The sequence below is a fragment of the Papio anubis genome, chromosome 10, assembly GCF_008728515.1.
Source record: "Papio anubis isolate 15944 chromosome 10, Panubis1.0, whole genome shotgun sequence".
Taxonomy (NCBI): Eukaryota; Metazoa; Chordata; class Mammalia; order Primates; family Cercopithecidae; genus Papio; species Papio anubis.
Window position 1 is genome coordinate 115,259,573 of NC_044985.1, and position 24,679 is coordinate 115,284,251.

General features: G+C 43.4%; 2 protein-coding genes and 1 pseudogene across 9 annotated transcripts; 1 reads left to right on the forward strand and 2 right to left on the reverse strand.

Annotated features, from left to right (window-relative positions):
* Window positions 1-1,257: 1,257 nt before the first annotated feature.
* Window positions 1,258-21,457, reverse strand: LOC103876592. 7 transcript variants are annotated; one of them, XR_002516303.2, is made up of 5 exons: window positions 20,494-21,457; window positions 19,139-19,196; window positions 16,051-16,243; window positions 11,592-12,186; window positions 9,943-11,084 (listed from the first exon to the last, which is right to left on the reverse strand). XR_002516303.2 is itself a non-coding variant. In XM_009183302.4 (4 exons), the coding sequence occupies exons 1-4, from the start codon at window positions 20,647-20,649 to the stop codon at window positions 2,246-2,248; spliced, it is 498 nt and encodes a 165-aa protein (XP_009181566.1). In that variant the 5' UTR covers window positions 20,650-21,452; the 3' UTR covers window positions 1,258-2,245. The 7 variants fall into 7 exon arrangements, 2 of the variants coding, with proteins under 2 accessions (XP_009181566.1, XP_021779810.1); XR_001893673.3 differs by lacking the exon at window positions 19,139-19,196 and having other exon boundaries at window positions 11,592-11,867; window positions 12,066-12,186; window positions 20,494-21,455; XR_635886.4 differs by lacking the exon at window positions 19,139-19,196 and having other exon boundaries at window positions 11,592-11,676; window positions 11,772-12,186; window positions 20,494-21,454.
* Window positions 9,930-10,059, reverse strand: LOC116269350 (annotated as a pseudogene).
* A 480-nt stretch (window positions 21,458-21,937) lies between the features above and the next one.
* On the forward strand, window positions 21,938-24,463 carry LOC101022148 (40S ribosomal protein S27-like). 2 transcript variants are annotated; one of them, XM_017947068.2, is made up of 2 exons: window positions 21,938-22,041; window positions 24,098-24,463. In XM_017947068.2, exons 1-2 carry the CDS (start codon window positions 22,036-22,038, stop codon window positions 24,407-24,409), a joined length of 318 nt encoding a protein of 105 aa, XP_017802557.1. In that variant the 5' UTR covers window positions 21,938-22,035; the 3' UTR covers window positions 24,410-24,463. The 2 variants fall into 2 exon arrangements, with proteins under 2 accessions (XP_017802557.1, XP_017802558.1); XM_017947069.3 differs by having other exon boundaries at window positions 21,945-22,038.
* Window positions 24,464-24,679: the final 216 nt, after the last annotated feature.

Here is a 24,679-nt window from a genome sequence, read left to right on the forward strand (position 1 = left end):
TAATTTTTTTTTTTTTTTTGAGACGGACTTTCGCTCTTGTCACCCAGGCTGGAGTGCAATGGTGTGATCTCAGCTCACTACAACTTCTGCCACTTGGGTTCAAGCAATTCTCCTGCCTCAGTCTCCTGAGTAGCTAGGACTACAGGCACCTGCCACCAGGCCCAACTGATTTTCGTATTTTTAGTAGAGACCAGATTTCACCATGTTGGCCAAGCTGGTCTCGAACTCCTGACCTCAGGTGATCTGCCTGTCTCAGCCTCCCAAACTGCCGGGATTACAGGTGTGAGCCACCATGCCTGGCTAGACTAATTTTTTAAGATACGGCTTCTACAGTAGTGAGTAGACATGTCACTATGTCAGTGGAAAAACACTGTTTGAGTCACAGACCTAAGACTCTGCTGGCGGCTACAGGCCTTCTCCCTGGAAAAATGCTCATCTGCTCTTTCACACATCGACACCCCATTGTGCACTACCCTGGGTGCCCCAATGTCAAGGGAACAAGCATCCCTGCCTGTAAGAGGCAGAATGTTTCTGGGCCAGCCACACTGATTATAAGCTGACCAACAACGCTGGAACTTCAAAAGAAATGTGTAAATCCAAATAGAAGCACCACAAAAAAGTCCAGAGGCTAGTAATGGCTCTGACACCCAGCCTGCACAGGGAAGGGGGTTAGTTACCCTGGCCTGAACCCCAAGATGACTGTGGCAGGTCTACTGTGCTTAGGGATAGGAAATATTCAATTCATCCAGCTGACTCCTTTGTTCACATCCCAGGCTCACAAGTGCCTTTAAGAAAAATGTGGCTTCTTTTAAGGCAGAGGTTTATAAACTTGAATAAAGGCCAGAGAGGCGAGGTGTGAAAAACCACCAAAAGTATAATCCAACCTTATTTTATATGGTATAAGATTTAACAAACATATATAATGCCATAGATTGTACTCTAAACTTCATATTGAAAAAATGTAATTTGAAAATAGAAATAATTATCTCATTTCATAATTTATTACTTCTCAGATTTGAAAGCCAAAATCTAACATTCCTTTCTTTTTTTTTTTTTTTTTTGAGACAGAGTGTCGCTCTGTCACCCAGGCTGGAGTGCAGTGGCCAGATCTCAGCTCACTGCAAGCTCCGCCTCCCGGGTTCACGCCATTCTCCTGCCTCAGCCTCCCGAGTAGCTGGGACTACAGGCGCCCGCCACCTCGCCCGGCTAGTTTTTTGTATTTTTTAGTAGAGACGGGGTTTCTCCGTGTTAGCCAGGATGGTCTCGATCTCCTGACCTCGTGATCCGCCCGCCTCGGCCTCCCAAAGTGCTGGGATTACAGGCTTGAGCCACCGCGCCCGGCCTAACATTCCTTTCTTATGGCCCAAGGTGTCAATCAACATCAGGTTGTGAATCTTGTATAGCAACGTGCAGCAGAGAATTCATCTTTCCTTTAACTGGGAGCAATATTTAGTTTTACTTAGTTTCATAAGAGAAAATAGCTGCTCATAAACATAGGTACTTCCAAACATGCACAGAATCTCTGCACAATGTGTTTTCTATTTAGGGTAACCATTACTCAGGTATCTGTAGCATTCTGGGATTCCCACATCATCATATTTAGTTTTCAGTATAGTGTTGCACTGCAATTCAATAATTTCCATTTGCAGCTCTTCATTCACATGATTAATACTCATTGAGAAAGGTGAACTGAACAATATAATTTCATTTTCATAAAGTTTGAAATCAGAGAATCTTTTTTGGAATTCAGTCTTCAATTCTTTAATTTTTGGAATATAGTTCAGGCCATCGCTTTCTTTTTCAGAAACTAATTTCAGTTTAGGGAAGTGGGCCAGATTGTTCCTTGTCAAATGAGTTTCCCAAAGACATAATTTTGCTAGGAATTAGTAAATTGAATCATACATTTGTATAACCACTTGTGAACACCTTTGCAGAGAAATATCCAATGTATTTAGATGTGTTGTCATGTCAATCAAAAAGGCTAAGTCTTTGACCCAATTTTTGCTAGTGAGCTGAGGCACAGATTTTCCTTTAGAAGACATGAAAAAGTCAATTTCTTCCAACAGTTCAAAAAACTGCTTTAGCACCATACCACGACTCAGCCACTTCACTTCCATGTCACAGAACAGGCTTCCATATTGTGCATCTAACTCACTGAACAAAGTGTTGAACTTTCTGTGGTTTGAGCCATGGGAATGTATCCAGGTTATGCTGTAAATTACTGTGTCCATGACGGGATCCATTTTTAACTTTTTAGCACAAAGTGACTCCTGGAGAATGAGGCCATGCACACACTTAAGTTCTGTGCTTTTGCAAAGCCCTGCCACCTTAGATTTCAGTTTTGTACCGAGTTGTTTAACACCAACCATTGCAGAATTACCATCTGTGCTAACACTTACTAATTTTGACCAGTCTACATTAAATTTTTTAAGACTTTTCTCAACACATAAAAATATGTCATTTCCTGATGCTGTGCCTGTTATGAGTACCATATCTAAAAGTTCTTCGGTCACATCAAAAGTTTCATCAAGGCTGGGCACGGTGGCTCACGCCTGTAATCCCAACACTGTGGGAGGCCGAGGCAGGCGGATCACGAGGTCAGGAGATCGAGACCATCCTGGCTAACACGGTGAAACCCCGTCTCTACTAAAAAATACAAAAAACTAGCCGGGCCTGGTGGGGGGTACCTGTACTCTCAGCTGCTCAGGAGGCTGAGGCAGGAGAATGGCGTGAACCCGGGAGGCGGAGCTTGCAGTGAGCCAAGATCACGCCACTGCACTCCAGCCTGGGCGACAGAGTGAGACTCCATCTCATAAAAAAAAAAAAAAAAGTTTCGTCAACACCACGAACGAACACAGACAACCAGGGAGCATTATTTATATCAGTGTTCTCATGAGCTGCGATAGAGAAAGCCACAAATGATTTCACTTTTTCTTGAAACCTGCCCTGTAAGTTTTTAGCCATATCATCAACAGGCTGAGCAACAATATTACCAGTCAGTCTTATATTTGCAAATGCTTGTCTCTGTTAAGGGCACATAATTTCTGCTGCACTCAACAAGCATTCTTTTATGAACTCCCCATCTGTAAAAGGTTTTGATTCCCGGGCAATTTTCTCACTTAATATACAGCTACACTTCATAGCAGCATCACCTATTTTATTCACATTCAAAAGCAAATCATGTTGAAATCTCAGTATTTTTCTCAGTTCGTTAAGTTTTTTTGTCACGCATCTTTTCTATATATCCATCGTGGTTCTTGCTATGGTTTGTTTCACAATGGTGTCTTAGGGTATGCTCTTTCAACACAGACTTTGTTTGCATATTAAACATGTAGGAACATTCTTTACCTCCACAAAAAAAACAGTCTCTCTCCCATTTTTCTTGAAAAGTGTGATTGTCTTGTTCTATACTTTCTCTTTCCACTTGTGAAAGAGACAAATGCATAAGAAATATCAAAATGTCATCTTTTTTTCTTTTTGCCCCAAGACAGAGTCTCGCTCTGTCGCCCAGGCTGGAGTGCAGTGGTGTGATTTTGGCTCACTGCAACCTCTACCTCCCGAGTTCAAGGAATTCTCCTGCCTCAGCCTCCCGAGTAGCTGGGATTACAGGTATGCGCCATCATGCCCAGCTAATTTTTTTTTTTTTTTTTTTTTTTTTGAGACGGAGTCTCGCTCTGTCACCCAGGCTGGAGTGCAGTGGCCGGATCTCAGCTCACTGCAAGCTCCGCCTCCCGGGTTCACGCCATTCTCCTGCCTCAGCCTCCCGAGTAGCTGGGACTACAGGCGCCGCCACCTCGCCCGGCTAAGTTTTTTTGTATTTTTTAGTAGAGATGGGGTTTCACTGTGTTAGCCAGGATGGTCTCGATCTCCTGACCTCGTGATCCGCCCGTCTCGGCCTCCCAAAGTGCTGGGATTACAGGCTTGAGCCACCGCGCCCGGCCATTTTTGTATTTTTAATAGAGATGGGGTTTCACCATGTTGGCCAGGCTGGTTTCGAACTCCTGACCTCATGATCTGCCCTCCTAAGCCTCCCACAGTGCTGGGATTACAGGCATGAGCCACCATGCCCAGCCATGTCATCTTTACAATATATTTTTAAAAGGGCCATTTTCTAAGAATAAACTATTAACTCTATGTTTAAAAGTGTAAGTGTTGTGCTGTTCCCACCACTGTTGGTGTGGAGACCCTCAGGAACTGTGGGGTTTACCAGCAAACAAGAGCAAAGGCCACACCTAAAAGGAAGCAGCTACTTCTGATCACCAGCCAACTGCTGCCATGTGGGAATGCAGCCACGGTGCCACCAGATTTTCTTTCCTTTTTCTTTGAGACAGATAGGGTCTCACTCTGTCGCCTCGGCTGGAGTGCAGTGGCACCATCATGGCTCACTGTAGCCTCGACCTCCCAGGTTCAGGCAATCCTCACACCTCAGCCTCCTGAGTTAGCTGGGACTACAGGTATGCAACACCACGCCCAGCTAATTTTTTTTTTTTTTTTGGTACAGATGGGGTCTCGCCATGTTGCCCAGGCTGGTCTTGAACTCCTAGGCTCAAGCGATCCACCCACCTCAGCCTCCTAAAGTTCTGGGATTACAAGTGTGAACCACTGCACCTGTGCAGACTTTCTGCTGTATCAAAAGAAGCCGGAAATCCAGGGTTTTATGTGAAATTTTTTGATTTTTTGAAATACTCATAACAAATTCAATGGTCTCTTACTGTATAAGCCAACATGTTTGCCGATTAGATAAGGCAAATTAGGGACACTGGTTTGGGGTCACTGGTTTAAACCTGCAAAAACACTACTTGAAGAAAATTAATATCTGAAGATAATTAAATATCTAATTCTGAAACCACAGGTATAAGAGCTTGTTCAAACAAAATCTTAGAGGGTGACCAAAAAAGAAAAAAATAAACTGATGAGTTTCCTTTTTTTTTGTTTTGAGACAAGAGGTCTGGCTCTGTCACCCAGGCTGGAGTACAGTGGTGTGATCTTGGCCGGGCGTGGGGGTGGGCACCTGTAATCCCAGCTACATGGGAGGTTGAGGCAGGAGAATCGCTTGAACCCAGGAGGCAGAGGTTGCAGTGAGCCAAGACTGTGCCACTGCACTCCAGCCTGGGCGACAGAGCGAGACTCCGTCTAAAATAATAATCATAATAATTAATAAAATAAAAAATAAAGTGTTGTGTGGCCTTCCCATCTGTAGTTCAGCTACTCGGGAGGCTGAGGTGCGAGGATCACCTGAGCCCAGGAAATCAAGACTGCCTCGAGCCATGATTGTGCCACTGCACTCCTGCCTGGGTGAAGGGAGTGAGACCCTGTCTCAAAATAATAGTAAAAGAATAAAGTGCCGAGTGCCCCTAACCTCATACCAGCCCCTTCCTTGGGACCCCCCTGTGACAATCCTGGTAAATCTCAATCCACAGAGCTCTGGGACCCCTCACCTCTCCAGGTACTGTTCTTTCTATCTCTATTTTCTTGCCCCTGGCTTTTCTCTCCAATATGGTCCAGAACTATGGCAAGCCCATCAATCTCTGTTCCCTGCTTTTCTTCCAAGGCTCTCTCTGCCTCAGCTTGTAACTTGAATTCAATATATGCGATTCTGCAATTGTGGCGATGAGGTGAGGGAGAGAAGAATAGTTAGCATTTAGGGCCACAGACTGTTATTTGTCTTCTCAATCAGTAATATACAAGATTCAAAATCCAAAAAGTAGAAAAGGATATGGTTTAGAACATGTAGAAAAAGGAAAAAAAAAAAAAAAAGGATACAGTGTAGTCTTCCTTATATTCCTATTCCAGGCCACCCAATTTCTAACCATAGAGGCATGGTATATAAAAACAAATGTATATACACACACAACTTTTCTTAAAAAGCTTGAGATATAATTTACATATCATAAAATTCACCTATTTAAACTTTACAATGGTTTCTAATATGTTTACACAACTGTACGATCATTATTGTAAACTAACTTTGGAACATTTTTATTGTCCCCAAAAGTACCCATCAGCAGTCACTCCTCGTTCCTCTCAACCCATTCTCACTCCCAGCCACAAGCAAGTACTGCTCTAGTTTCTGTCTGTATAGATTTGGCTATACTGGACATGTCATATACGGAATGACATACTACACTTTATCAGTCCATCAACTGATAGACATTTTGGGTCATTTCTACTTTTTGACTATTAAATAATGCTGACATGAACATTTGTAGGAAAGTATGAACATATGTTTTCATTTCTTTGAGGTAGATACTTAAAACAATTGCTGGACCATATGGCAATTCTGTTTAACATTTTGAGAAACTGTCAAACTTTTCCAAAGCAACTGAACTATTTTACATTCCCACCACCAACATATGAGGGCTCTACCTTTTCCACATCCTTGTCAACATTTGCTACTGTTTGCTTTTTATTCTAGCCATTCTAATGAATGTGAAATCTAATGAATGTGAAAAACATCATAGTTTTGATCTGCATTTCCCTAACGACTAATGTTGAGCATCTTTTTGCGTGCTTATTGGCCATTCATATGCCTTGTTTGGAGAAACGTCCATTGAAATCCTTTGCCCATTTTTTAATTGGATTGCCTTTTTATTGTTGAATTGTACTATGAGTTATTTATATATTTGGACACAAGTCCCTTATAGAATATATGCTTTGCAAATATTTTTTTCCAGTCTATAGATTTTCTCTTTTTTCTTTTTTTTTTTGAGACGAAGTTTCACTCTCATTGCCCAGGCTGGAGTGCAATGGCGCAATCTCGGCTCACTGCAATCTCTACCTCCCAGGTTCAAACGATTCTCCTGCCTCAGTCTCCCAGGTAGCTGGGATTACAGGTGCTCACCACCACGTCTGGCTAATTTTGTATTTTTATTTTTAGTAGAGACAGGGTTTTGCCATGTTGCCCAAGCTGGTCTCTAACTCCTGACCTCAGGTGATCCACCCACTTCAGCCTCCCAAAGTGCTGGGATTACAGGCATGAGCCACTGTGCCCAGCCAGTCTATAGATTTTCCTCTGACTTTTTAAATATGGCCTTTGAAACACAAATATTTTTTATTTTGATTAAGCCCAACTTCTCAATTTTCTTTAATCACTTGTGCAAAAACTGTGTTTTCTTCTAAGGATTTTATGTTTTAGCTCTTACATTTAGGTCTTTGATCCATGTTGAGTTATTTTTTTGTATACAGTGTGTTCTCCATTATGTTTTTACATAAAAAGCAGAATACTGTACACACAGTTTGTCTTTTTTCATTTAATATACACTTTGTCTTTTTTCTCTTAATGATGTATAATGGAGATTATTTCCCATCAGTACACAAAATATGATTTCATTCCTTTTTACAGCTATATAGAAAAATATCTTATGGATCTGCCAGACAATTTTAGCCACCTGTTGCTTGATATTCAGGTTAATTCTAATTTTGCATCAAACAACTTTGCAATACATTATTTCACACTTGTCTGAGACTATCTGTAGGACAAATTCTTAAGAGTGGAACTGCAAGACAAAATGATAATTGCAACTGTAACTTTGATAGATATGGCTAAGTACCTAATCTGCATAGAGATTTCTCCAATTTCACTTCCAATAACAAAGTATGAGCATGCCAGTTTCTTTACCCTCTTCTCCACTGTGCTAATAAACCTTTTGATCTGTGACTACTTGATAGGTAAAAAGTTGTATCTCAGTGTAGATTTCATTTACAATTCTTTTACTACGAGTGAGGATGAGTACCTTTTCCTATGCTTAAAACTCCTTTTCTGTCTGTCCACAACCTGCCTATATTTCTCCTAAGTTGTTGGTATTTTTCTTACTCACTTGTTAGGTGCACTTTTATTTTATTTTATTTATTTATTTTTCTGAGACAGAATCTTGCTCTGTTGCCCAGGCTGGAGTTCAATGGCGTGATCTCGGCTCACTGCAACCTCTGCCTCCCAGGTTCAAGCGATTCTCCTGCCTCAGTTTCCCGAGTAGCTGGGATTACAGGTGCCTGCCACCACACCTGGCTAATTTTTTCTATTTTTAGTAGAGGCAGAGTTTCACTATGCTGGCCAGGCTGGTCTGGAACTCCTGACCTCAGGTGATCTGCCCGTCTCCGCCTCCCGAAGTGCTGGGATTACAGGCGTAAGCCACCACGCCTGCCCTTCAGAAGGTTTCACCATGGGGACGCACTTTATTTTTACCTATTTATTATTTATTATTTATTTTTTGAGACAGAGTCTCGCTCTGTCACCCAGGCTGGAGTGCAGTGGCACGATCTCAGCTTACTGCAAACTCCGCCTCCCGGGTTCACGCCATTCTCCTGCCTCAGCCTCCCTAGTAGCTGGGACTACAGGCACCCACCACCGCGCCCAGCTAATTTTTTGTATTTTTAGTAGAGACGGGGTTTCACCGTGGTCTCAATCTCCTGACCTCGTGATCCGACTGCCTCGGCTTCCAAAGTGCTGGGATTACAGGCGTGAGCCACCGCGCCCGGCCACTATTATTATTTTTTAAGACGGAGTTTCACTCTTGTTGCCCAGGCTGGAGTGCAATGGTGCAATCTCGGCTCACTGCAACCTCCGCCTCCTGGGTTCAAGTGATTCTCGTGCCTCAGACTCCCGAGTAGCTGGGACTACAGGTGCCTGCCACCATGCCCAGCTAATTTTTTGTATTTTTAGTAGAAACAGGGTTTTACCATGTTGGCCAGACTGCTCTCGAACTCCTGACCTCAGGTGATCCACCTGCCTCAGCCTTCCAAAGTGCTGGGATTACAGGTGTGAGCCACCATGCCTGGTCTGGTGTACTTTTTTTTTTTTTGAGATGGAGTCTTGCTCTGTTGTCCACACTGGAGTGCAATGGTGCGGTCTTGGCTCACTGCAACCTCCACCTCCCCAGTTCAAGTGATTCTCGTGCCTTTGCCTCCCGAATAGCTATGATTACAGGTGCCTGTCACCATGCCTGGCTAATTTTTTGTATTTTTAGTAGAGACAGGGTTTTACCATGTTGGCCAGGCTTGTCTCGAACTCCTGACCTCAGGTGATCCACCCGCCTCAGCCTCCCAAAATGCTGGGATTACAAGTGTGAGCCACCACACCCAGCCTCTGCTGCACTTTTATATCAGCAAAACCAGTCTTCAGTTTTGATGAGTTACCAATAGTTTTCCCTGGTTTGTCACTTGTCTTTTGACTTTGCTTATGGGGATTTTTTCCCCCATGTAAAACTATATTTCTGCAGTCAAATATATATATATATAAATATATATATATATATATATATATATTTTAGACAGAGTTTCCCTCGCTCTTGTCACCCAGGCTGGAGTGCAGTGGCATGATCTCGGTTCACTGCAGCCTCTGCCTCCCGAGTTCAAGTGATTCTCCTGTCTCAGCCTCCTGAGTAGCTGGGATTATAGGCGTGCACCACAGCATGTGGCTAATTTTCTGTATTTTTAGTAGAGACAAGGTTTTACCATGTTGGCCAGGCTGGTCTCGAACTTCTGATGACAGGTTTTTCCCCCTGCCTCGGCCTCCCAAAGTGCTGGGATTATAGGCATGAGCAACTGTGCCCGGTCTGAGTTACATTTTTAAACATAATGCACCACATTCTTTTTTTTTTTTCTGAGACGGGGTCTCGCTCTGTCACCAGACTGGAGTGCAGTGGCCCGACCTCGGCTCACTGCAAACTCTGCCTCCCGGGTTCAAGCAATTCCTCTGCCTCAGCCTCCCGAGTAGCTGGGACTACAGGAGCGCGCCACCACACCTGGCTAATTTTTTGTATTTTAGTAGAGATGGGGTTTTACCATGTTGGCCAGGATGGTCTCAATCTCTTGACCTCTTGATACACTGGCCTCGGCCTCCCAAAGTGCTGGGATTACAGGGATGAACCACCATGCCCAGCCTGCACCACACTCTTTTCTGGCATAGGTACTATGCTTTATTTCACATGGGCATGGATTCTCTGGTTTCTCGTATCTCCCCTTTACAATCATTCTTTATTATTTTTAATTTAGGACATATCAGATATTAAACTGAGAAAACAGATACTACACTTGATCTTAGCCAAAAGGTTGAGAAGTGATACGATAATTCTTCAGGTAGAGAAATGATTATAAAGATTTAAGTATATTTAATTAAAACCTAATTAAACTTCGAGAAATTACATAACTTTTGGCAGGAATTTGTTTGCTTGTTTTCTGGAGACTATAAGCAGAGTGCTCCCAAATCTCCTCCTGGTAAACACTGCTAATAATTTGGAATTTATTCTTTCAGATTTGTTTTCCTGTATTTATCATGGCTTTCCAGGTCAATACATATAGTTCTAGCTTATGCTTGTTAGATCTGTAGTATTCTTTCTAGAGATTACGTTCATTACTCTAGAAGATTACGTTCATTACGTTCATACTGCTACAGATTATTTTAGAATTCACCTACACCAACACATTTAGCTCAAATGTATCTATAAACCCAATATTCAGTTTTCGCCTCAATGACAACCCCTTCAAAATATATTATACTCCACCCTCTCTAATATCACCATATTCACTCTCTTACTCTACCAAAGCCTAGATACCTAAGGACAGTGTTTCATTAATTGGTTACAACATAAAGCTAACAATTCAATTCTATGTTCTATTTTGGTACCTGTCCAAGCAAGCTACCAAGTACATTATTCTAGCAGAGTCAGCCCTGGAGAGAGAAGAATGAATGTACACAATCTATGAATAAATTCCAATCTCAATCTTGTACTTGGTAGCAGATTAAGTCTCTATTTCGCTATAGCACCACTACAGTTTTCTAGGAGTTTTGGCTGTCCCTTTATGATGTCTCCTTTGGCTTTAAATGCCTACTGGCAGAAATCTGGATTACTACTCTTTCCTTCTCTACAATCAGGCATAAGAGATTTGAGAGAATGTAAAGAAACTCCATTATTTTGTATCCAGCAGACATACATGCTTATTCAGTACAAGGTGTAAAACATACCTTTTACTCATCCCATCTTTGCTCACTAATCTGATTTGAAAAGCATCCTCAAACACAAGAAGTGTTTCATGTGGAATGACTTTGTCAGGCAGGTTCTTGAGCAAAAGTGTTTTGGCATTTTGATCTGCATAAAAACAAAAGAATATTTTTGGTGAGTTTAGATTTACTAAGCATCTAAAGTCCCCTAAGATAGAAAAAATACCCCTTAGGCCGGGCACAGTGGCCCACACCGGGTGCAGTGGCTCACGCTGGGCGCAGTGGCTCACGCCTATAATCCCAGCTTTGGGAGGCCAAGGTGGGCGGATCACGAGGTCAGGAGATGCAGACCATTCTGGCTAACACAGTGAAACCCTGTCTCTACTAAAAATACAAAAAATCAGCTAGGCGTGGTGGCATGTGCCTGTAATCCCAGCTACTCGGGAGGCTGAGGCAGGAGAATCGCTTGGACATGGGAGGTGGAAGTTGCAGTGAGCCAAGATCGCACCACTGCACTCCAGTCTGGGCGACAGAGCGAGACTCTGTCTCAAAAAAAAAAAAAAAGAAAAGAAAAAAGAAAAAACACCCCTCAAAGAGTTGCAAAGCGGAAACAACCACACATCTTCGTTTGTTTAACAAACATTTGAATACATACTCTGGGCTAGGGCCTGTGCTACATGCTCGCTGTGAAAACACGAACTTGGCCTCTGCTCTCAGGCATGCGTTCTTGTTGGAGAGGACTGGTAAATGAAGAGTCACGTAATTATAAACTTTGACAAGTGCCAGGATGGACAAGTAACAGGGGCAATGAGGAAGTCCAGTAGAGAAGACTTACCCTAGTGTGGGTGTAAGGAAAGAGTTTTCGGATCTGAGGAAGTTATATTTAAGCTGAAACTGGATGGATGGGTTTCAAGTAGCCAGGGACTGAGTCCTGGAAATAATGTTATGACAGAGAAAGGTGAGCCATGCAGCTCGAGCACAGGAGAGAGGGCAAGGTGCCACGGAGGCAGGTGGCCTGTCGGAAACTGAGGACCACTTGCATCAAATTAGAAAGAATGTGATATTCCTGCCTGACCCAGAATCTTCTAGATACATCGATATCTTTGAACAAATTACCTTGTTTGCATACCTTTGTTTGCTTTCTCTTTGGTTTCTTAAATTTAATTTCAAACCCAAGGACTTTTGTATCACTTAGTTCCAGGGCCTTTTCTTGATCGTCAGCAGATTTAAAATTCACATAACCAAATCTCCTACAGAGATGTAGAAGGAAAGGGAAAAAGCACACCCAGGTAAGATTAACCGCCTTTGCCTCTGGTTAACTAATCACACTAGCTGTTGGAATAGAAGTTAGCACTAAGTCACAAGCAGCTGCCTAATTTACAATTTAAAACCAAGGCTCCAAAAACTGGCAGTCAGTACTGTGAAGTAACTATGGAGTAGTAGTTCTCACCCAGGGAGCAAGTTTGACAATGTCTAGAGACATTTTTGGCTGTTACAAATAGGGAAGCATCTAGTATCTAAAGGGTAGAATCCAGGGAGGTTGCTAAACATCCCACAACGAACTGGACAGACACCACAACATAGATTGCCCAGCCCAGACCCAGCGTGGTGGTTCATGCCTGCAATCCCAGCACTTTGCGAGGCCAAGGTGGGCAGACTGCTTGAGCTCAGGAGTTTGAGACCAGCCGGGTCAACACATATTTCCTGTCTCTACAGAAAATACACACACACACACACACACAAATTAGCCGGGCATAGTGGTGCATGCCTGTGGTCCCAGCTACTCGGGAGGCTGATGTGGGAAGATGGCTTGAGCCGGAGGGCAGGGGTTGCGGTAAGCCGAGATCGCACCATTGCACTCCAGCCTGGGTGATAGAGCCAGACCCTGTCTCCAAAAAAAGAAGAATTGTCCAGTCCAGAATGTCAGTAGTGCTGAAATCAAGAAACCACGTTCTAGAGCAAGGATTGAAAATCAGTACAGAGTTTGCCTACTGACATCTCTATTAGTTTTCTGCTTAACAACTGACAAAATTTAACCAAAAGCTATAGAAAGTGTGGCTTGCAATTACCAATTTTGGCTGGGCGCAGTGGTTCACACCTGTAATCCCGGCACTTTGGGAGGCTGAGGTGGGAGGATCACTTGAGCTCAGGAGTTCAAGATCAGCCTGGGCAACATGGCGAAACCCCATGTGTACAAAAAAGGCATAGTGATGTGTGCCTGCAGTCCCAGCTATTCAGGAGGCTGAGGTGGGAGGACTGGGGGAGCCTAGATGGCAGAGGTCACAGTGAGCCATGATCACACCACTGCACTCCAGCCTGGGCAATGGAGTGAGACCCTGTTTCAAAAAAAGTTATTTATTTATGTATGTATTTATTTTTGGCTGGGTGCAGTGGCTCACACTTGTAATCCCAGCACTCTGGGAGGCTGAGGCAGGCAGATCACTTGAGACCAGGAGTTCAGGACCAGTCTGCCCACCATGGCAAAACCCCGTCTCTACTAAAAATACAAAAATTAGTCAGGTGTGGTGGCAGGCGCCTGTAATCCTAGCTACTTGGGAGGCTGAGGCAGGAGAACTGCTTGAACCTAGAAGGCAGAGACTGCAGTAAGCTGAGATTGTATCACTGCACTCTAGCCTGAGCGACAGAGGGAGCCTGTCTCAAAAAAAAAAAATTTTTTTTTTTTTAATTTTTAAGAAACAGGCAGGGCACAGTGGCTCACACCTGTAAGCTCAGGACTTTGGGAAGCTGAGGTGGAAGGATCACTTGAGCCCAGGAGTTCGAGACCAGCCTGGGTAAAATAGCGAGACCCTATCTCTAAGACTTGGAAGATCTTGGGATTATTTTAATATTTTGGTTGGGAAAATGGGGTAGCAAAGTTTAATATAACAGATTTACTAAACATGAGCCACTGAAGGATTTTACATATTCACTTTGAGCTGCAAGTGACTGAGGTAAAATCCCACCAAAAGGTGAAGAGCAGTAACAAAAGGACCTGAGAAGACAGCAGCCTATGAACCATCATGAAGTAGCATAAAGCTACTGGAACTCCTAAATTCTCCAGGAATAGTAAGTGCTGGGCTGATAAGCTCTTAAAAACCTTCTTAGTTTATTGGTACTTACCTGGACAAGCCAACTCTGACACCAACAACTTCGAGATCATTGTTAGCAAAAAATTAACTGAGACCAGCTTTTGGTTCAGCAGCAGTTTTGTTGAAATTCAGGTTTCCAACAAACAGCTGGAATGCTACACATGGTTCAGTTGCTACTCAAAAAGGTTAAAAAAAAAAACCCAAAAAAAACTAAGTTCAGATAAAGTAGCACTAAAAGAAAATCCATTGAAGATTGTAACACCAAGCTTCTGTGGCAAATCCCATTGTTGCTTGTTTGGGCTAATGGAGACTAAGTTTTTGCCAACATGACATTCTCCATGCATCTCCTGCGCTTTAAACCACGGCCAATAAGTTACCTTCTAATTTTTGCTTTTTGGCTCCAGGGGAATCTTTCTGATTGGCCATTTCCTTCTTTTGTTTATCAGGTGTTTCTTTGATAGGTTCTGTGGGTGAAAGCTAGAATATTGCATTTGCAATCATCTGCTTGGGCCACTAATGAGTAAACTGGAAACTTTTATATTCCTAAGCTACACTTAATTGTCACAAGACTCATGAGTTGAGTCTGGTCAGGGTACTTTCAAAAGCATTTCTAAATTAGTAAGAAAGTTATTTAAATTAATCAAAGAAATACAACAGCCCCTTCTGATGGGCTTCACTTACAACTAGCATTCCATGATGTCAGTCACACTGCTTAACAGGGCTGACCCAGATCATCCGACCTTCCCCCCCTCCTCTTCCTCACTGCCTTTGTCACTGCCACTGTTGCCATCCTGTTTATCATCTTCAACCCTCATGGGAAGGTCTTCTCTAACTTTGGTCCCAGCTTTATTTTTCCCCCCACACCCAGAATCACAAGGGAAGCCACCTAATCAATTACTATTACACAGACTAGTTAAGAATGACAAATTCTCCTTTCAGAGAACAATTGTTCTTTTATATCCGGCTGTATATAAAAATCTAAGAAAAAACTTCACAGCCACTTTAACTTTTTATTTTGAGATAGGGTCTCACTTATGCTGCACAGGCTGGAGTGCAGTGGTGAGATTACGACTCACTGCAGCCTCAATCTCCCCGGCTCAATCCATCCTCTTGCCTCAGCCTACCAAGTAGCTGGGATGACAGGTGTATGCCACCATACCTGGCTAATTTATTAATTTCTTATAGAGATAGGGTCTCGCCCTGTTACCCAGGCTGGTCTTGAACTCCTGGCCTCAAGCAATTCTCCTGCTTCAGCCTCCCAAAGTGCTGGGATTACAGGGTATGAGCCACGATGCCCAGCCTCATTTTAACTTTATTATGAAATAATTTTAAATGTATGGTTCTTGCATTTTAATAACTATAGTAAGAATTACTGCTTTGGTAGCAATACTTTAAATGTTACACAGACTCCATCAAGACAAAAACAAACCACTGAAAGTTAAATCTGAGATGACCTACCTGCGTGGTTCATAAGCACAAAGACAGAACTCATCAATGTATAGTATTTAAAGACAAAATTTCTGGGCTACGCACGGTAGCTCATGCCTGTAATTCCAGCACTTTGGAGGCCAAGGCGGGCGGGTCACTTGAGGTCAGGAGTTCAAGACGGCCTGACCAACATGGCCAAACCCCATCTCTATTAAAAATTTAAAAATTAGCCAGTGTGGTGGCACGTGCCTGTAATCCCAGTTACTCAGGAGGCAGACGTTGCAGTGAGCCAAGACAACACCAGTGCACTCCAGCCTGGGTAACAGAGCAAGATTCTGTCTCAAAAAAAAGAAAAAGAAAAAGAAAGAAAGAAAAAGAAAATCTCTGACTAGGGTCAGGCAGACAGCAAAGGTCAAACATCCACTGAAACTCCTCAATGAGGCCAATCATGAAGAATCAGCCAGGGATTGCCAAGGCATTTTTCAGAAGGATGGATTTTTAACAGAATCTCTCCCCGAGTGCTAGAATGGCACACACAGCAGCTTGTCTCTAACTCACAGCCACTCACCAGGAACCCCCTGCAGAAGGGTTCTTTACCTTCCTCATCCTGGTCCAATTCACTGTTCCGGTCGTCATTCTCCTGGTGGCTCTTATGGTCCTTGAGCTTGGCTTCCCTCCTGCTTGGTGATATTAACTTCTCAGAAAACACAGGAGCCAGAGACTTTTCCTCCCCTACTTTCTTTCCTGGGGCAGTAGTATTCTTCCCACAATTCTTATGAGGGACAAGAACCTGGAGGAGAAACAGCAACAATGAAGATGCCTCTTCATGAAGCTACAGTCACACTGCACAGTCGCTAAGTGCAAGATTCGGGTCAGGCATGTAAATCAACAACTATTTCATCTCTCTAAGATGGATTTCTCCTAGAGAAATGTAGTAAAAAGTCTTCCAGCACCAGAATGACCTGGCATGCTTGTCTAAAGAAAAAAAAGAAGGCCAGGCCTGGTGGCTCACGCCTATAATCCCAACACTTTGGGAAGTGGAGGCGGGCGGATCACCTGAGGTCAGGAGTTCGAGACCAGCCTGACCAACATGGAGAAACCCTATCTCTACTGAAAATACAAAATTAGCTGGGCGTGGTGGTGCATGCCTGTAATCCTACCTACTCAGGAGGCTGAGGCAGGGAAATTGCTTGAACCCGGGAGGCAGAGGTTGCCGTGAGCTGAGATCATGCCATTGCACTCCAACCTGGACAACAAGAGTGAAACTCTGTCTCAAGAAAGAAAATTTAAAAAAACAGAATGGTGTTTTTTTTAGTTTTCTTAAAAATTAAAAAAATGGTGGCTTATGTCTGTAATTCCAACACTTGGGAGGCCAAGGTGGGCAGATCATCTGAGACCGGGAGTTCAAGACCAGCCTGGCCAACATGGTGAAACCCTGTCTTACTAAAAAAAAAAATTTAAAAACTGGCCAGGTATGGTGGTGCACACCTGTAGTCCCAGCTACCCAGGCAGGTGAGGCATGAGAACTGCTTGAACCCGGGAGGTGGAGTCGCAGTGAGCTGAGATCACACCACTGCACTCCAGCCTGGGCAACAGAGTGAGACTCTTATCTCAAAAAAAAAAAAAAAGAAAAAGAAAGAAAGAAAAAAAGAAAAATTCTCAGACTTCACTTAGCACTAACAAACCAGACTCTCCACAGGGAAGCATCCAGATTTCTACGAGTACGGACGCTACTGCCCCAAGAGAATATACATCAATTATTCATGTCATTAGAGCCCCAATTCTGACTTTGTATGATGGGTCAGTGTCAAAATGCAGGTGCAAAACACGGTTTATTCAGTGTACCAGAGGGAAAACTAAAACTACCTTTAAGCTATGTATATAAGGTATATATGAAACATAAATGAATTTTGTGTTTAGACTTGGGTGCCATCCCCAAGATATCTCATTACATATCTGCAAGTATGCCAAAATCCACAAAATCTGAAGTCTAAAACATTTCTGGTCCCAAGCATTTTGGATAAGGGATACTCAACCGATACAGTAAATGCTATCTTACGTTTCTCAACTTAACCAACTGGCTGGATTAAATGACTGTCTCAATTCCAAATAGGTCTTACTATAATAACTTAATGCTTACGAAATGTCAAGCATGAGTGGGCCACTCTGTGGTACCCATACTAATGTGAGTGTCTCTATTCCTGTGAGCTGAACTGTATCTTTAATAAGAACCTGCTGTGGTGTTTGCTAACCTATATATGACCATAGTATTTGCAGTTTCAACTGCAGAATTAACTAAACATCATATAGACCAATACAATCAACGCAAAAAGGGCCGGGCACAGTGGCTCACACCTGTAATCCCAACACTTTGGGAGGCCGATGCGGGCAGATCACATGAGGTCACGAGTTCGAGACCAGCCTGACCAACATGATGAAACCCCATCTCTACTAAAAATAAAAAATTAGCCGGGTGTGGTGGCACATGCCCCTAATCCCAGCTACTTGAGAGGGTGAGGCAAAAGAATTACTTGAACTCAGGAGTTGGAGGTTGCAGTGAGCCAAGATTGTGCCATTGCACTCAAGCCTGCGCAACAAGAGTGAGACTCCATCTCAAAAAATAAAAGAAAATAAATGCAAAAAGTTATTGAGTCAATGAAAACAAACTTCAATGCTTTGGAAGTACTTGATAAAGCTTAAAAAACTGCAATCAAATTAAGTGTGCGTGAGCAACCATAAAAGAATGGGAAAAGCCATAAAACTGTGGGAATCTGTATTCAAACTGCTTTACTTACTAGGGTGTTAGAATTTTCATTTGCTTTAAAGAAACAAACTTTAAATTGCAGAAAATGCATTATGTGTATACTTTATGCAGGGAAGATAAGCTACTCCAGCAGCAAACTCGAAGGTAAGGCCTTGGTTCCATATCAAAATATTGCCAAAGGAATACATAATATGTCTTAAATTAAAATCAAAAGGTATGGATGGATAATTTTCATGATTTCCCTACTTTTACTTTTTTAAAAATTGTATATATTTAAAGTGTACAACATGTTTTAATATACTTATGGCAAAATGGTTACTACAGTCAAGTAAATTAACAAATCCATCATCCCTAATAAGTGTGTGTGACAAGGGCACCCAAAACCCACTTTTACTTTTGATTAATTAAAACAACTAGACTGAAGAGGGTTGAAGAAAGTTTCTATCACACAACCAGCTGCTCAAAGTGGACAACAAATAAATGCTATCTGCCTCTCAGATCAAGCTGCTTAGGAGAAGACTGAGAAATGAATGGGAAAGGTATAGGGGGTTTGGATTCAGCAGACCTATGTATAACCCTGGCTGTCACTTATTAGTTCTGGAAACATGAGCAAGCTGGTTCATGGCTAAATCTGCTTTCTTGTCTAATTTTAGTATATGTGCTGCCGAAGTGAGCACACTTTCTTGTCTAAAAAATAGAGCTAATGATGCCTACCTAACCTGGTCACTGTGAGGATGAAATGAAACAATGTATAAAGCAGTGGTCCCCAACCTTTTTGGCACCAGGGACTGGTTTTGTGGATGACAATTTTTCATGCATCCAGTGGGAGGGAAGAGGGATGATTCAAGTACATTACATTGATTGTGCACTTTATTTCTGTTATTACATTGTAATATATAATGAAATAGTTATACAACTCACCATAATGTAGAATCAGTGGGTGCCTTGAGCTTGTTTTCCTGCAACTAGACAGTCCTATCTAGGGGTGACGGGAGACAGTGACAAATCATCAGGCATTAGATTCTCATAAGGAGTGTAAAACCTAGATTCCTTACATGCACAGTTCCCAAAAGGGTCTGTGCTCCTATGAGACAATATTGCTGCAGCTGATCTGACAGGAGGCGGAGCTCAGGCAGTAACGCCAGCAATGGGGAGGCAGCTGTAAATACAGATGAAGCTTCCCTCATTTGCCCACCGCTCACCTCCTGCTGTATGGCCTGGTTCATAACAGGCCATAGACCAGTACCACCAGTCTGTGGCCCAGGGCTTGGGGACCCCTGGCATAAAGCCCTCATACAATGGCTGCACATATGAAGCATTCCATATTCATTAGCTGTGTACCCACTAACCCACCTTAATTCTTTCAGGACTCAACTTAAACCTATTTTCAAATTTCAAAGGAGAGGCTCTCAGAAGAACATAGTAAAGACTTCAATATTTGTCAAAAGAAGAAATACGAAAACATGTTTGGCAGGTACACAAAGTAATAGACTTCTTTTCTTTTTTTTCAATTTAAAACAGCCAGGCAGGGCTGAGGGAAAGCACCGCCCTCCTGGGCCATAAATGAATGGATTTTAATGAATCAATTTAAAGAATGAAGAGATTTTCTTTTAAACCAGTATTTCCAGACAACCAATATGACTTTACAAAGAACACCTTGGCATTCCCAAAATAACCCACACTTGGTCACGAGGCATTATGATGTATTACTCTTTGCATAACATTGATATTCAATTTGCTAATATTTCTGGAATTTTTTTATCTATGCTCATGAAAGAGAGTGGTCTGTGATTTCTCAAAACGACCTGGTCAGGTTTTGGTATCAAGTTTAGTGTGGACTTGTAATACTAGTTGAAAAGTGTTTGCAATATCACTTTTGAGGTTTGTGTGTTGTTTTTTTTTTTCTTTCAGACAGACTCTGTCTCCCAGGCTGGAGTGCAGTGGCGCCCTCACTACAACCTCCGCCTCCCAGGTTCAAGCGGTTCTGCTGCCTCAGCCTCCCGAGTGGCTGGGACTGCAGGTGGAAGACACCACGTCCGGCTAATTTCTGTATTTTTAGTAGAGATAGGTTTCGCCATATTGCCCAGGCTGGTCTCAAACTCCTGGGCTTAAGTGACCCACCCTCCTCCGCCTCCCAGAGTGCTGGGATTACAGGCGACAGCCATCCAGCCCAGCCAACTTTTGAGATTAAACAATGCAGTTTAACTGCTTTACTATGGATTTTAATTGTTGACAATAATAAATGCTACTCTGCTCAATTCTGTACATATAATTACCTCATCTCTACTGCTATTGTCCTTAGCTTCTGACATCTCATCTTCCAACATCTTCTGCCTGTTTTGGGAACTTATTTTCTTCAGTTCACTTTGATTTTTTTTCCTGCTCAAAATGGACAGGATTATTATTAGGCACATCACGGGGCCTTCACACATTCCAAGCCATGCACGTTTTGCCTCTAGTATTTCCAACAGTAAACTGGCATGTGGAATAAACTTATGTTAGGCCTCACCTTTTTATTTTCATTTGGTATTTTACTCACACCAGCGAACAGAAAAACAAATAGAAAAGGTGATTTTTGATGTCGTAGGTGAGGTCTCCCATACCTCTTCTTTTGCCACAATCGACAAGTGGAAACTCCTTAAGGTTAAGAAAGGAAAAAAAAAAAAAAAGGCAAATGCAAATTCCCAGGAATTCCTCCCTACTATTTTCATTCTGCTCCATCACGTGTTTTCAAATAACTGTTTTTTGGGGAAAAAAAAAAATAGTTCCACTACGGACTACTCAAACGGAAGCACACTGGGCCAAAATAAAGGGGACACAGGGCCAAAAACAGTACCTGCAATTCAAGTACCTTTACCTCCCCAGTCAGATAATTCTGTGAACTGGGGCAGCATCCATCACTACCCCCACCAGAATTCAGAACACAAATGAGTCTACAACCCTCGCTGCCCACGGCAGCCCTTGTCCCTAACACGTTTTCCTGTAAGGCTGTCGCTGGTGTAGGGCCCCGCCCTCCCAGCGCCCGGCAAGGGCCTGTGCGGTGCGCCCCTGAGAGCCACCACGCGTGACGAATGCGGGCACGACGCCTGCGGAGAGCCCGGAGAAAGCCGCGGGCGCGGACATGCTGGGGACGCCCTCTCAGCCGTTGCCCAACATCCAAGGCCCGCCGGGAAGACGGCCACGTAGAGCGACGGCGCCCTGGCGACTCCGCCTCGCCCAATCAGAGCCCGCACCACCCCTGAACCAATCCTGAGCCGCGACCCTGGGAGGGGCGGGCGGTACGGGAGCCTGGGGGCGGAGTCTCGAGGCGGGGTGGAAGGGGATGCACGTGCTGCGCCTGCGCGTGGGCGGACTGTTTGCTGCGGTCTAACGCAGGTGGTAGTGGTTTGGGTTCGTTGGTCCTGGTGCGCGCGGTGTCCCTGGTCTTCGCGCCAGGTTGGCGCGGGAGAAGGCCGAGGCACCCCAGAGTTCGAGGAGTTGGTGACGGTCACGCAGTCCGTCGCTCCTCTGGCGGTGGGGCAGTCGGAAAGTGAATAGCAGTCTTTCAAGCGACCGGTCCTTGAGGGCGCGTGTGCCGTGATGGGTTCCCAGCGCTCGGGGCCGTTAAACAGTTCAAGCCGCGTCCTGCCCAGTGAGGGCTGTGTTGGCGTCCTCGCCGGTTCCAGCCGGGAAGGAGGCACTGAGACGACAGCTGAGGGTCACTCCGTTAAGGCTGTCGCTGCTGTAGGGGCCCTCGCCCCGCTGCGTGTTCGTGCCACCCAGCGTACTGAGTGCTTTTTCAAAATTTTATCATGGACGTCTCAAAACACGTGTGACAGATGGTAGTAAGTTTCATTTTTCATTTAAAGAAGTTAAGACCCGGTAGTTAAGGTGTAATTCTCAATCACTTAATACTCTCTCCTAGTTTCTTTGAGTTGGACTATCATGAACATGTGCTCTCACAAGGCCCCATGGCCATTAACACCAGTAGCCCCAGTAGGAGGATCAAGCTCCTAGGAGCTAGCCCCACGTTGGAACTTGAACAATGACACTTTGGGGATATTGTGTGTGTTTGGGGGATAGGGAAGGGCGATCTTGAGTAAGGGCCCCTGGCCTTATCCTAGCTTCAGAAAAACCCAAATAGGGAAAGAATGAGAATAGAAAAAGCAATCTGCCTACCTGTTTTAGATTTGGTACCTCACTAAACTCTTGTTACCTAGCTTACTTTATGAGATTAGCCCAAATACTTTAAGAAAATATTATATATATCTGATCAAGAACAACTGAAGAAAAGGCAAAAGCCCATTTCATTTATGAGCAGAGGCAAGGTTCAAATAAAGTATTAGCAAATTGAGTCACCGCACCCTGCCAGGAAGTATTATTAAAATCAATAACAAGGACAGGATAAGACACAAGCAAAATCCATAAATGTGCCAAAATATGGCACCTTGGCGGTTGAGAAAACCACAGAAGAAAGGTCTCTGTGATATGCTCCCGCCTTTCTCCCATAAACCAGGGTCATAAAAGAATTCACTGGCCTACCTCATGTGAAGTAGGTCGTAAGACCCTCATTCCAGAGGAGTCTTGCCGCATACCTGGGGCGGAGAAGTGTCATGCAGAGACGCAAGAAAGAACCTGAACAAATGGGCCATGCCGCAGTCTCCTCCCACCCCTATGTATGACCATTAGATGATGCTCCTTTTGTCCAATCATGTTTCTCCGCAACTATACTTCTTTCATCAGACTTAGCATAAAAATACAGTTTTCTTTAGGTCATCGGGTCTTCGTTTCTGAAGGTTCCTATGTCACATAAGACTTTAAATTTGTTATGCCTTTCTCTCAGTAATCTTGTTATAGGGGTGTCAGTCATAACCCTTAAGATGGGTGAGGAAAATATTTTTTCCCCTACCAATGAAATGGTGATAAATTTGACCACGTTACAATTTACAACTTGCAGGAGTTTTCTATAGACCGATTTAAAACACAACAAATTAGAAATATTTGTAACATATACAACACAAATTTAATATTGTAATATGAATGAAATACGAATCAAGAAAAAAAAATGACTGAAGGATATGAAAAGCCATTTTCAGGAGAAATTTCAGTGGCAAAGATATGAAGACATGCTCAACTATACAACTACTAGGGAAATGCAACTTAATAAGATACTATATTTTATCTGTCAGAGTGACAGAAATTACAAGTGTTTTGGGATTGTGGAGAAACTGGTGAAACGGCAAATTGTTACAAACACTTGGAGAGAAGTTTGGCAGTTTTAGTAAAGGTAAAAATACTCATTCCTTCCTTTAGCAAATCCACTTGCATATGTATCTAACCTAGAGAGCATTCAGACTGCTGGAGAGACATATACGTGAATCTTCATTGCAAACTTTGGGGGTTTTTGTTGTTGTTTGAGACAAGATCTTGCTCTCACCCAGGGTGGAGTGCAGTGGTGCTGTCATGGCTCACTGCAGCCTTGACCTCCCAGGCTCAAGCAATCCTCCCGCCTCAGCCTCCCGAGTAGCTGGGACCACAGGCATGCACTGGTCAATTTTGGGGTTTTTTTTTGGAGGGGGGGGGTGGTGTTTCTGTAGATAGAGATGGACTTTTGCCATGTTGCCCAGCCTGGTGTTGAACTCCTGGGGTCAAGCAATCCTCCTGCTTGAAGCGAGATCTCATTTCTACCAAAAAAAAAAAAAAATTAGCTGGGTGTGGTGGTGTGTGCCAGTAGTCCCAGCTACACAGGAGGCTGAGACAGGAGGATCACTTGAGTCCACCAGGAGTTTGAGGCTACAGTGATCCCACAACCGTGCTCCAACCTAGGTGACAAAGTGAGACCCTGTCTCTAAAAAACAAAAATAAAAAGTGTCTTTTAATTGTTGGTTTGTTTTGAATTAGGATTTTAAAATATCTACACATTGCTTTCCGGTGGTGATGAACTACCCACACGAGAACATGCCTCTCGCAAAGGATCTCCTTCATCCCTCCCCAGAAGAGGAGAAGAGGAAACACAAGAAGAAACGCCTGGTGCGGAGTCCCAGTTCCTACTTCATGGATGTGAAATGCCCAGGATGCTGTAAAATCACCACGGTCCTTAGCCGTGCACAAACGGTAGTTTTGTGTGTTGGCTGCTCCACTGTCCTCTGCCAGCCTACAGGAGGAAAAGCAAGGCTTACAGAAGGATGTTCCTTTAGGAGGAAGCAGCACTAAAAGCACTCTGAATCAAGATGAGTGGGAAACCATCTCAATAAACACATTTTGGATTAAAAAAATATATATATATATACACACACACACACACATTACATTTAGTTGATATGTCTCTTTTTAAAAAAAAAAAAAATGAGATGGAGTCTCCCTCTGTCACCAGGCTGTGCAGTAGCACAATCTTGGCTCGCTTCGACCTCCTAGACTCAAGTAGTCCTCCCACCTCAGCCTCCCAAGTAGCTGGGGCACCACCACACCTGGCTAATTTATTTT

Bases quoted from the DNA above. Each gene is read 5' to 3' on its own strand.
- LOC103876592 (XM_021924118.2), bottom strand. From the start codon at position 20,649: ATGTGTGAAGGCCCCGTGATGTGCCTAATAATAATCCTGTCCATTTTG. The intron at 16,244-20,493 runs GTAATTATATGT...TTTCTCCTCCAG, and splicing joins ACAATAGCAGTAGAGATGAG to GTTCTTGTCCCTCATAAGAA. The intron at 11,085-16,050 runs GTAAAGAACCCT...GTTTTTATGCAG, and splicing joins ATTGGACCAGGATGAGGAAG to ATCAAAATGCCAAAACACTT.